Source organism: Linepithema humile, chromosome 6, assembly GCF_040581485.1.
Source record: "Linepithema humile isolate Giens D197 chromosome 6, Lhum_UNIL_v1.0, whole genome shotgun sequence".
Lineage (NCBI taxonomy): Eukaryota > Metazoa > Arthropoda > Insecta > Hymenoptera > Formicidae > Linepithema > Linepithema humile.
The window spans coordinates 14,327,808-14,340,595 of NC_090133.1; the positions used below are offsets into that span (position 1 = coordinate 14,327,808).

Consider the following 12,788-nt stretch of genomic DNA (forward strand, 5'->3'; position numbering starts at 1 on the left):
CTCTACCTTGGTATTCTCGTCGCCAAAAATAATGGGTGACTTCTCCGATTGGATGATCTTTTGAACAAATAAAGTCAAGCATCGCATGAAAAGTATTATCGATAAATCTCGATGTTGACACAGGATCTCTAGCAACAAGTACACTGGTGCATACCGAAGAATCGCACCATCCATTTACCTCGCGAATATATTCACCTAACTCTTCCCATAACCATTCAGCGGGACTTAATGTAAGAAACCATGTTGCAGGTCCATAATGTTGTGTCATACAATTTAAATTGTTTCTAGGTTTACTCCAGAATTGTTCCGTATTTCTTAGTGTCGAAAATATTGTACTTAAATCGGATTCTAACAATTCTTTGGACATTGCTTCTAAATATTCCGCAGCCGTATAACGAACTTGTGGATTAGCTACATTCATTTTATGATAAATTTCACGATTTAATTGACGTATATTTGTATTGTTTAACAAAAAAAATAGGTATTGTTGATTTAATCTATACTGTGGATGTTTAGACATCAAACGACACTTAATAAATTCATGATCATGAAGCTTAACCTGTCTAGTTTCGTGCTGTCCATTAATACCAAAAGGATATAAATCTGGAAAACATAATAAATCCAAAGATTTCTCACGATTATCCAAAGGTAAGTCTTGGACTTTTAACATTTGATATAAAGCCGTTGCAGTTTTATTTGTTCTTTTTTCATACAATGGATATATAGTATATTGCTCATAATAACCATCATTTTTTTCATCATTAACTTGAGTTAACATTGCCGCATGCTGATTGAATACAGCATCTCCAAGATTTTTCGTTTCCTGTATTTTAGTTTTTGAATTATTTAATGACACATATTTCTCATCTGTTATATCTTTCGGAATATTTTCGTTTTCTTGCACAATTTTGTTTTCTTGCACAATTTCGTTTTCTTCCACAATTTCGTTTTCTTGCATAATTTCGTTTTCTTCCACAATTTCGATTTCTTTCACAATTTCGTCCTCTTGCATTTGAAATTCCAGATTATTATTTAATTTTTCCAAACATAATTCATCATGAGTATTTGGTAATATTATTTCAGAATAGAAAGAGTTATTATTCTTTAACCATATTAATGCATCAAATACTTTTCTAACATTTACTATTTCTTCCCAGATAATTTTTGATTTTGTGGGAATACCTCTGACTAAAATAAATAATTCATGATTAATATTTATGGCATCAGTATTAGAACATAATTTGTTTAATGTCTCTTGTATAGGAAGTGGTAAATGAAATGTTCTACCTTTAACTTTTTGTATCATTTGTCTCTCAGGTAATTTTTTGTTTTTCATAACATTTCCCATTTTAACAACAGTTTGAAATGCTTTAGCTCTCTGTATAAGAATCTTTTCAAATGTGTTAAGAGATGATATTACTTCAGGTACATTATTTGTAAAAAGATTATTTAAGATGCAATACGCAGGCATTAAACCCTGAGAAAATTTTTGTTTGCAATAATTACATATATATTGTAAATTAATTTGTTGTTTCTCCACATATGCCATTAAATCTTTCCAAATTGGAGTATTTACTTTTGCCCAAATGATTTCAGAAACATTTTTTTTATAACAAAGTTTTTCGCATGATACACAAACATAACGCGGTGTGGCCATTAAACGTTTTTTCAAAGCCTTAAACGCATTCTTATACTTAGAAAAGATATCATCATCGCTCATAATTGCATCGCTTTGTTGACGCTTGCATATATCTGCTTTCTCTTGTGCAGCAATTACAAGTTTATTTAACGTTTCCAAATCAGCACAATTTAATGCTTCATCTAAATTCAAAATTTTGTCATAAAAATGTGTAAGTTGATAAATCAGGCGCCTCACATTTCTCACTTCCGGAAAATGAGATGATAACAATAGAACTGGTAAAAATATCCCTTTACAAATAGTGAAATTATCATGACAACTCTGTGCATGACCTCGTTTTGTGTTTGATGTTCTTACTGTACATGTACGAATACTTTCTATCAATGTAGGAACATTCTTTACAGTACATGTACTAACAATTTCAAGAAATTTTTTGTATCGTTCAATCAAAATTGGATTGTCAATTTTACATTTTAATGAAGTATTGCATAACCACGATTTTTTTGCTTGTGCTGGTATCAAAGGTAACACATTTACAACTTGTCCTTCCATATTCATTACTAAAGATTCTTTAAAACTTGTATTATAATACATAGATTCTCTAAAATAATTTTCAGATGACGCTATATGTCTAGATATCCCACATAATGCATCTAATTTTTCATCAATTCCACAGCACTTATCAACACGAGTCAAGTATACTTCTGATTTTTTTTTAAGCACTGCTAACATATAATTCATCTTGCGAATATAACCGTTTCTAATATACATACACCAACGTATTATTTTCTCGGCTTCTAATTGTTTTTGAATGTTACCTCTAATATTTAATTTTTCTGAAATGTTTTTAATAATTATTGCTAAAGAAGTATGAAATTTTATAGAATGCTGATACTGAAATTTTTTATATTTTTTAATAATTTTATCTGCAACATTACATTTATTTTTATTTATTACAAATTTGTTTTTATTCTCTTGATTTTTTTCTTCTTTTTTCTTTTTATAATATTGTCTGTTATTACGATACTTACATTCTAATACTTTTTGTCTACTTTGTTTGTTTTGCGAGCCTATAGCATAAAATATGCATTGTGTGCTTTTTTCAACAAAATCTTCTTCATATCGCAATCTTTTTTTAGCGCAATCATTTTTTAAATCACTTTCATCTTGAGACCGTTTTTCAGAGCAACATCTTTCTAAATTATTTTTCTTTTTATATAGACGTCGTTTTTTAGCGCAATTTTCTTCCAAATTATTTTCAAATTGACGCCGTTTTAAGACATTTTCTACATTTTGTTTATACCGATCTTGATTCTTATATTCATTTTCATTTTTCTTTCGTAATTCTTTAAATTCACGATTTTTTTGCAATCGATTTGCTTTTTGTTGCTCCGTCTCTTTTTGACGTTTCATACGTGCACGAGTTGCTGAAGCTTCTCTCTTTTTAATTATTGCTAATGGAAGCACTTTTTAAAGAGTATCATTATTTAAATCTTGAGGAAAGTGTTCAATCATATTAGATTCAAAAATTTTTATTAAATGAGAACGCATTAAACTATGATCATATCTCACTTTTTCAGGTTTAATATTAAATAATAATGAAATAGCAAAAGCTATAGCAAAAACACCGCAATCATTACCATTTGGTTGTTTTTGTACAGTAGGAAATTTGACAGGCCGCTCATTAAAAGGATAAGTTGGAAATAATTGTCTTAAGAACTTTTCATGATCACTGTGCAATTCTTTCTTATTTAATGAATCATAAATAAATAAATTTTTTCTATCATAATAGCTGCATATCCAATGTTGTGTGCTATGTAAAATCTGTATATGTTTTTTGTCTTCTGGTATAGGTTTTATATATTCAAGACGTTGCAATTTCCATGTCTCTTCAGGTTTATAATCTGAACAATTTTTTAAAAATTGGTTAAAATAATCCATATGTTCATCGTTTAACCAACCGCCGTGAACAATAATTTCTTTCTGATCTAATGACAGCATAATCTGTTCTATTTCCGTAGATTTTTTTGTCTTACTAACTTCTTGATTCTCATGTTCGTTTTTATTTTTCATTTGTAATTCTTTAAATTCACGATTTTTTTGCAATTGATTTGCTTTTTGTTGCTCCTCTTTTTGATGTTTCATACGTGCACGAGTTGCTAAAGCTTCTCTCTTTTTAATTATTGCTAATGGAAGCACTTTTTGAAGAGTATTATTATTTAAATCTTGAGGGAAGTGTTCAATCATATTAGATTCAAAAATGTTTATTAAATGAGAACGCATTAAACTATGATCATATCTCACTTTTTCAGGTTTAATATTAAATAATAATGAAATAGCAAAAGCTATAGCAAAAACACCGCAATCATTACCATTTGGTTGTTTTTGTACAGTAGGAAATTTGACAGGCCGCTCATTAAAAGGATAAGTTGGAAATAATTGTCTTAAGAACTTTTCATGATCACTGTGCAATTCTTTCTTATTTAATGAATCATAAATAAATAAATTTTTTCTATCATAATAGCTGCATATCCAATGTTGTGTGCTATGTAAAATCTGTATATGTTTTTTGTCTTCTGGTATAGGTTTTATATATTCAAGACGTTGCAATTTCCATGTCTCTTCAGGTTTATAATCTGAACAATTTTTTAAAAATTGGTTAAAATAATCCATATGTTCATCGTTTAACCAACCGCCTTGAACAATAATTTCTTTTTGATCTAATGACAGCATAATCTGTTCTATTTCCGTAGATTTTTTTATCTTACTAACTTCTTGATTCTCATGTTCGTTTTTATTTTTCATTTGTAATTCTTTAAATTCACGATTTTTTTGCAATCGATTTGCTTTTTGTTGCTCCTTCTCTTTTTGACGTTTCATACGTGCACGAGTTGCTGAAGCTTCTCTCTTTTTAATTATTGCTAATGGAAGCACTTTTTGAAGAGTATTATTATTTAAATCTTGAGGGAAGTGTTCAATCACATTAGATTCAAAAATTTTTATTAAATGAGAACGCATTAAACTATGATTATATCTCACGTTTTCAGGTTTAATATTAAATAATAATGAAATAGCAAAAGCTATAGCAAAAACACCGCAATCATTACCATTTGGTTGTTTTTGTACAGTAAGAAACTTGACAGGGCGCTCATTAAAAGGATAAGTTGGAAATAATTGTCTTAAGAACTTTTTATGATCACTGTGCAACTCTTTCTTATTTAATGAATCATAGATAAATAAATTTTTTCTATCATAATAGCTGCATATCCAATGTTCTGTGCTATGTAATATCTGTATATGTTTTTTGTCTTCTGGTATATGTTTTATATACTCAAGACATTGCAATTTCCATGTCTCTTCAGGTTTATAATCTGAACAATTTTTTAAAAGTTGGTTAAAATGATGTTTATCGTTTAACCAATCACCTTGAGCAATATTTTTTTTATCTGATTTTAACATCATCTGTTTTTCTATTTTTATAGACATTTTTGTTTTATTAATATTATTAAAATTCAATATTTTCTATATCCTTACAGGCACACAACAGTTACAGACGCACAGCAGTCGATTTTTGTAGGCGCACAGCAACCCTTCTTTTTATGTCAAGTGTTTAAAGACGCACAGCAGTCACTCTTTAAGGTGCACAGCAACCTTTCTTTTTATAAGCGCACAGCGCAGTGATTCTTTTTATAAGGTGCACAGCAACCGTTCTTTTTTGTAAGCGCACAGCGCAGTGATTCTTTTTATACGGTGCACAGCAACCGTTCTTTTTTATAAGCGCACAGCAGCTCTTGTATAAAAAGTAAAAAAAAAATACTTACACCGAAACTCCTCTGGAAATCCAAGAATCTACAATAAACATTTAATACAGTAATAATGGCTAAACAATCTTTTATTTCAATTTTTAATACACTAATACAATTTTTTTTAATGTTACACTAATTATACAATTTTGTATTATTTACTTAATAAATTATTAAAATTTTAAATTTTCCAATTTTAAAATACCACTTACACTTTCTCACTGTCTTTCTCTGTTCTTCAAATAATAATAGTATCTGCAATAAAAATTAATAAAGTAAACATATATTGTTGTATTTAACACGATAAATATTGAATCAAAATATTGAATACTTTAAAATGTTAATATATTTACTATAAATACCATGTAGTATTATCCTGAAATAGATAAAGTCGTGTAAAGACGTTTGATTTTTAATATAAAATATTAACATATATTTACTATAAATATATTCAATATTTGTTTCTTGATCTAAGAGTCGTTTATCTTTACTCTTTAATTTATGGTATTCATAGTAAATATAAAAATATGTAAATATTTTATTTACATTAAAAATCAAACGTCTTTACACGACTATCTATTTCAGGATAATACTACATGGTATTTATAGTAATATATATATTAACATTTTAATATATATTAACATTTTAAAATAAATATAAAAGCTCTATCATTTTTATTAAATAAATATATGTTAAAAGTCAATATAAAATAATAATTTTAATATAATAATATTAATTAATAAGTTAACATATACAGGGTGTCTGGCAATAATCGCCCCACCGGTCATATACAGGTAGAGGAGGTCAAATCGAGTAGAAAAGTCCTTTACCATTTTTTGATTTTTGTAATAAGTACTAAGTAATTAACGAAAAAAGATTGGTGAATCCGTGCAAGTAAAGCGCGCGCAGCGAGAAGGACATCCCACTGCTATGCGATCACTAGGCGCGCGATGAAGCGTTGGGAGGAGCGCTCTACAAATGACAATGGCAACATACGAGCGGCGCGTAACGCTAGATCCTTGTGTCCTAGTGATCGCGTAGCAGTGGGACGTCCTTCTCACCGCGCACGCTTTACTCGCGCGGATTCGCCGATCTTTTTTCGTTAATTACTCAGTACTTATTATGAAAATTAAAAAATGGTAAAGGACTTTTCTACTCGATTTGACCTCCTCTACCTGTATATGACCGGTGGGGCGATTATTGCCAGACACCCTGTATAATAAAGCACAAAAACCCAAAGCCAGATGTAATAACATTTATTACTCTTGGGTAACACGTTTTGAAGAACCGAAACGTATGTTAAACAAGAGTAATAAATGTTAAAAAGTTTAGTTAGCAAATTACATCTGGCTTTGGATTTTTGTACTTTACTTTTATTATATGTAAATTTATTATTAAATATTATATTGACAATCAGACGTTTCTAACACGGCTGCTATATTTAGAGATATAATACTATACTATATATATAAAATAAACAACGGAAACATACCTCAAGTAATATACTGAGCAGTTGTTATCACAAGAACACCGTAAATATTTCCACCGTAAATATTTCCACCACTATAAACACAAATATGCACAATAAACACGGCAGACATTTTGTCTCATCTGTCAGTCGACAGCCATAGAGTCACATTTATATAAATGACTTACAAATTGTGCTACGCCTCAAAAGTATTCAATTGGTGTTTTCCGTAAACCAATCTCGTTTCTAATGACAGCTGACAAATCACAATGCAGCATTTCCATTTCTCTTTATGACAATGGCCGGTATTCGTAGTCGGTCACAACACTTAATATTCTGTGGTTAGTGGACAGACAGAACAGAAAGTGTGCACACTTTGTGTGCGTTCCACTTAACGCCCGCAAAGCTCCTAGGATCATTTTATCCTTGTTTTTCATCGAAAGTTAAACGAGGATAAAATGATTCTAGGAGCGTTGCGGGCGTTAAGTGGAACGCACCCTTTGTGTACATGGTGGAATCTGCAGGTAAGTAAGCAGGTATATGTAAGCAGGTATGTAATGTTATTATTATATGAATATTTCACGACTGTAAAACTAATAATATATTTATTTATGTCTGTCTAAGCGCTGTCACAAGTATCACTGCCCTTGCTGGTTTTGCCAGAGCAGTGTCATTAGTGTCATCAGTGGCTATTATTTTTTTTCGAATCGAGGTGTGATTTTATTTCCTTGGTTGGCTAAAGTAAACATGACAGCTCTATTCAATAAGAAAGATGGGTATGCGTAGTTGTATGAATAACTATATCTATTTTTTTTGCTTTTACATGGATGTTATATAGATAATCTTTATCTTTTATATAGAGAGGATAACATTTCAACAATGTTGGTGAGAAAGAAGTAAAAGGCAGGCCGGATATATGTTTTATCAAGTTTTGATTGATCAACGAGATTGTCCTTTTATAGTAAGAAACAAAAAATTATAATTTTTATCTTGCTTTATATGTATATGCAGCGACTATTGCTGAACTCGCTTCATTGAAGGAAGAATTTTCTTTCTCTGCTTCATTCATTTCTGTAAAAAAAAAATATTTTATACTTTCTATTATTTTGTTACATTACATAATATAATTTTGTCTTGTACTTACTTTTTTTTCGCTCCCTGCGACTGTGTCTTTGCGACGCCATTTTAGATACGCCTCTTATGGTTTCCATTATTATCCATTTCCATTATAGGCTTAGTTTACAAGATGCAAATTTTAGGCCGCTAGTGCTATTGGTGGTGAGGTTAATGTCCACCATGTTTTTTGTCGCTGCTCGGAAGTTCCAAGGAGACAATTGGTGTATTTAAGGAGTCGATTGTGTAGCATAAAATGAAGTAAAAATTACAAAAGTAAATAAATTTACTAAAATATCCATGATCTTATTGGTCAATAACTAGTAAATTTGTTAACTTTTGTAATTTTTACTTTTTTATGATACATAATCGACTCCTTGAATACACCAATTGTCTCCTTGAAACTTCCGAGCAGCGACAAAAAACATGGTGGACATTAACTCCACCACCAATAGCACGAGCGGCCTAAAATTTGCATCTTGTCACTACTATGGCTTAGTTTACATCGATTGTTTAGTACGCGTACCAAGTATTAAATCTGCTTCTCCGATAGATATAAATCGTTTAGTGTAAAATCTAAATAAATAAACTATTACTGAGATCTGATAATTTCGGCTCGTCTCAACTTTCGGGCTCGGGTAAAGATACACGGTCGGTCTTGCGCTGCGCGTGAACTTGCGCATGAGACACTACCGTGTCTCTTGATACACCAATCAAAGAAGCAGATTTAGCACTTGATACGCGTACTAAACAATCGGTGTAAACTAAGCCTATAATGGAAATGGATAATAATGGAAACTATAAGAGACGTATCTAAAATGGCGTCGCAAAGACACAGTCGCAGGGAGCGAAAAAAAAGTAAGTACAAGACAAAATTATATTATGTAATGTAACAAAATAATGGAAAGTATAAAATATTTTTTTTTTTACAGAAATGAATGAAGCAGAGAAAGAAAATTCTTCCTTCAATGCAGCGACTATTGCTGAACTCGCTGCATTGAAGGAAGAATTTCGAGCATTAAAAGTAATACTGAACCCATCTTGTGACACGTTGCCGGGGCCACCGCCACTGCCACCGTTACCACCGGGGCCACCGCTACCATTGCCACCGGGACCACCGCCGTCATCGTTGCAACCGGGGCCACCGCCACTGCCACCGTTACCACCGGGGCCACCGCCACCATTGTCACCGGGACCATCGCCGTCATCGTTGCAACCGGGGCCACCGCCACTGCCACCGTTACCACCGGGGCCACCGCCACCATTGTCACCGGGACCACCGCCGTCATCGTTGCAACCGGGGCCACCGCCGTCATCATTGCCACCGGGGCCACCGCCGTCATCGTTGCCACCGGGACCACCGCCGTCATCATTGCCACCGGGGCCACCGCCGTCATCGTTGCCACCGGGGCCACCGCTGTCAGCGTTGCAGCCACAGTCGCAGCCGCCGCCGCTACCAGCAAAAAATTGAAATATTAAATTTATACTTATTATACTTATTTTGAAAGCGAATATAATTTTTATAATTTTTACCTTTTATAATATGTGGCGGAAGATATGAACAATCAAGAGACACGACTCTTGATTGTTCATATCTTCCGCCACATATTATAAAAGGTAAAAATTATAAAAATTATATTCGCTTTCAAAATAAGTATAATAAGTATAAATTTAATATTTCAATTTTTTTTTAGAGATAAAAAATTGGCAGCAACAGCAGCAACAGCAACAACAACAATGGCAGTGGCAGCAGAGGGGATAGGAGTACATACCAGTGCTACGTAAGTTATTTTATTTATTTTATATTTTATTTTATATATATTTTATTAATTTTAATTATTTTATCCCCGAAAATAAATTATTAAATTTGTTTTGTTCTATTACAGCACCACGATGGAACAGAGGAAGAGGAGGAGGTCGCGGTCGTCGAGGAGGTCGCGGTGGAAGTCGCAGGCAAAGTCGCGGGCAAAGTCGCGGACATATTCATTTCCATTTTTAATAATTTTTACTCACCACTTTTCTATTAAACTATTTTTATATATAAATAAATATATATTAATATAAATAAATACATAAGTATATATATATATGTATAAATATAAATATATATAAATAAATATTACTTATATATATTACCACTTTTTGTCTTCTTATTTATATGACAATTGCACAGGATACAGATATTCATGTAATACATTATTATTGTTGTCAACCATAGCATTAACTACAGAAGGCGACTTATGCTATATTTTTTTTTATTAAAATTGACTGTAAATTATAAAAAATAAAATATTGTTGAAACTAATTTAGGATACTCAGAACAGAAATATTAAACTTTGAGCTATTTAATTTTATTTATTTTAGACAAATCATACACTAAAGTTTCTAAACAATTGTCACATAAGGCATAATAATAATTGATATGATTGTATAAATTTCAATTTTACCATACATTTTTGTGAAAAAAGTACATGTTTCGAGACTTTAGTGTATGATTTGTCTAAAATAAATAAAATTAAATAGCTCAAAGTTTAATATTTCTGTTCTGAGTATCCTAAATTAGTTTCAACGATATTTATAATTTTCAGTCAATTTTACGTTAACTACAGAAGGCGACATGCTATATTTTTTTTTTTATATACAAAATTGACTGTAAATTATAAAATATTGTTGAAACTAATTTAGGATACTCAGAACAAAATTATTAAACTTTGAGCTATCTAATTTTATTTATTTTAGACAAATCATACACTAAAGTCTCTAAACAACAATTGTCACATAAGGCATAGTGTTTCTACTTTAGGCTCTTCTTCCTTCGATTCCAAAGGAAAAGGTGGTATTCTACAAAATCAAATGTATATCTGTCTTCTCTTTCCATCCTAAATGTTCCCCTAGAGTTAAAAAATAAATAAATTAAAAATACAAAATTGACTGCAAATTATAAAATATTGTTGAAACTAATTTAGGATACTCAGAACAGAAATATTAAACTTTGAGCTATTTAATTTTATTTATTTTAGACAAATCATACACTAAAGTTTCTAAACAATTGTCACATAAGGCATAATAATAATTGATATGATTGTATAAATTTCAATTTTACCATACATTTTTGTGAAAAAAGTACATGTTTCGAGACTTTAGTGTATGATTTGTCTAAAATAAATAAAATTAAATAGCTCAAAGTTTAATATTTCTGTTCTGAGTATCCTAAATTAGTTTCAACGATATTTATAATTTTCAGTCAATTTTACGTTAACTACAGAAGGCGACATGCTATATTTTTTTTTTTTTATATACAAAATTGACTGTAAATTATAAAATATTGTTGAAACTAATTTAGGATACTCAGAACAAAATTATTAAACTTTGAGCTATCTAATTTTATTTATTTTAGACAAATCATACACTAAAGTCTCTAAACAACAATTGTCACATAAGGCATAGTGTTTCTACTTTAGGCTCTTCTTCCTTCGATTCCAAAGGAAAAGGTGGTATTCTACAAAATCAAATGTATATCCGTCTTCTCTTTTCATCCTAAATGTTCCCCTAGATATAAAAAATAAATAAATTAAAAAAATAACGCTTATATATTGATAAGATAGATAATCACCACATATAACCACTAGGAGCTTGCAAACTCACATGACTACTATATTGAAAATCCATGTAAATGGTACCATGTAAATGGTAATATATATATTATATATATATTTCTGCCATGCTCGGAAGATCTCTTATGTTACAAAACATGGTTCCTTGTCTGGATGATAGGTCAAAAATTTATCGAACAATTCGTGTTGCAATGCTGCTTTCTCATTTGTAGTATATGGCAACAATACATCTTCATGAGCAATAATCTAATCCTGGAATAGCGTACAAACTGCGACTGCTCTCATGATTGCCTAAAAAACCGCTTCTGTTTGAGCACGCTAAATATATATCATATACATATAAAGCAAGATAAAAATTATAATTTTTTGTTTCTTACTATAAAAGGACAATCTCGTTGATAAAATCACACCTCGATTCGAAAAAAAATAACAGCCACTGATGATGACACTGATGACACTGTTCTGGCAAAACCAGCAAGGGCAGAGATATACTTGTGACAGCGCTTAGACAGACATAAATAAATATTATATTAATTTTACAGTCGTGAAATATTCACATAATAATATAACATTACATACCTGCTTACATATACCTGCTTACTTACTTGCAGATTCTACCATGTACACAAAGTGTACACACTTTCTGTTCTGTCTGTCCACTAACCACAGAATACTGAGAGTGTTGTCAACATGTCTTGCTACACTTCTGCACTTTAAGATCGAAAAAAAATTTTTTTATGAAGAATACTATTATTTTTTATATACACTACCTTTATTCGTCTCCACAACACGTTATATATACATTCTACGACCGATATTAATTATATCAACGTTAATTAATATCATCAAAGCTGCGAGCTGACAGGTCTGAGCGCCGCCATATTAGAAATCTGAGTTGAGTGCGTTCTGATTGGTTGCGTGCTGACGACGCTGACCAATAAGACATGCGTGACATTTTACGCGATATTTTAGCGTGACATCCGAGAAAAATGATGATTTTTTAGATTTCTCGACTTTGGATTATTATAACTTTTTTTCTACAACACCTACAGTAAAAACAAGCATACTTTTCTCATGTAATTTGGGTATGCGCTATCGATTGAGCCTATTATCAACTCAATTGGCCCAGCCGTTATTGAGATCCGATAAT

At 31.1% G+C, this 12,788-nt stretch overlaps 2 protein-coding genes and 2 long non-coding RNA genes across 5 annotated transcripts; 1 reads left to right on the forward strand and 3 right to left on the reverse strand.

The window, feature by feature from the left end:
- Positions 1–2,680: 2,680 nt before the first annotated feature.
- On the reverse strand, positions 2,681–5,033 carry LOC137000613 (serine/threonine-protein kinase 10-like). The gene has a single exon (XM_067357783.1). It carries the CDS (start codon positions 4,655–4,657, stop codon positions 3,110–3,112), a length of 1,548 nt encoding a protein of 515 aa, XP_067213884.1. The 5' UTR covers positions 4,658–5,033; the 3' UTR covers positions 2,681–3,109.
- Positions 5,034–5,150: 117 nt separating this feature from the next.
- On the reverse strand, positions 5,151–7,273 carry LOC137000631 (uncharacterized). The gene is made up of 2 exons (XR_010890899.1): positions 6,936–7,273; positions 5,151–5,697 (listed from the first exon to the last, which is right to left on the reverse strand). It is a non-coding gene; the product is annotated as an uncharacterized lncRNA (long non-coding RNA).
- Positions 7,274–8,839: 1,566 nt separating this feature from the next.
- LOC137000624 (homeobox protein ESX1-like) lies at positions 8,840–10,159 on the forward strand. The gene is made up of 3 exons (XM_067357795.1): positions 8,840–8,882; positions 8,957–9,805; positions 9,911–10,159. The coding sequence occupies exons 1-2, from the start codon at positions 8,843–8,845 to the stop codon at positions 9,493–9,495; spliced, it is 579 nt and encodes a 192-aa protein (XP_067213896.1). The 5' UTR covers positions 8,840–8,842; the 3' UTR covers positions 9,496–9,805; positions 9,911–10,159.
- Positions 10,160–11,015: 856 nt separating this feature from the next.
- LOC105677133 (uncharacterized) lies at positions 11,016–12,332 on the reverse strand. 2 transcript variants are annotated; one of them, XR_010890893.1, is made up of 4 exons: positions 12,244–12,332; positions 12,016–12,141; positions 11,670–11,929; positions 11,016–11,573 (listed from the first exon to the last, which is right to left on the reverse strand). It is a non-coding gene; the product is annotated as an uncharacterized lncRNA (long non-coding RNA). The 2 variants fall into 2 exon arrangements; XR_001101508.2 differs by having other exon boundaries at positions 12,218–12,332.
- Positions 12,333–12,788: the final 456 nt, after the last annotated feature.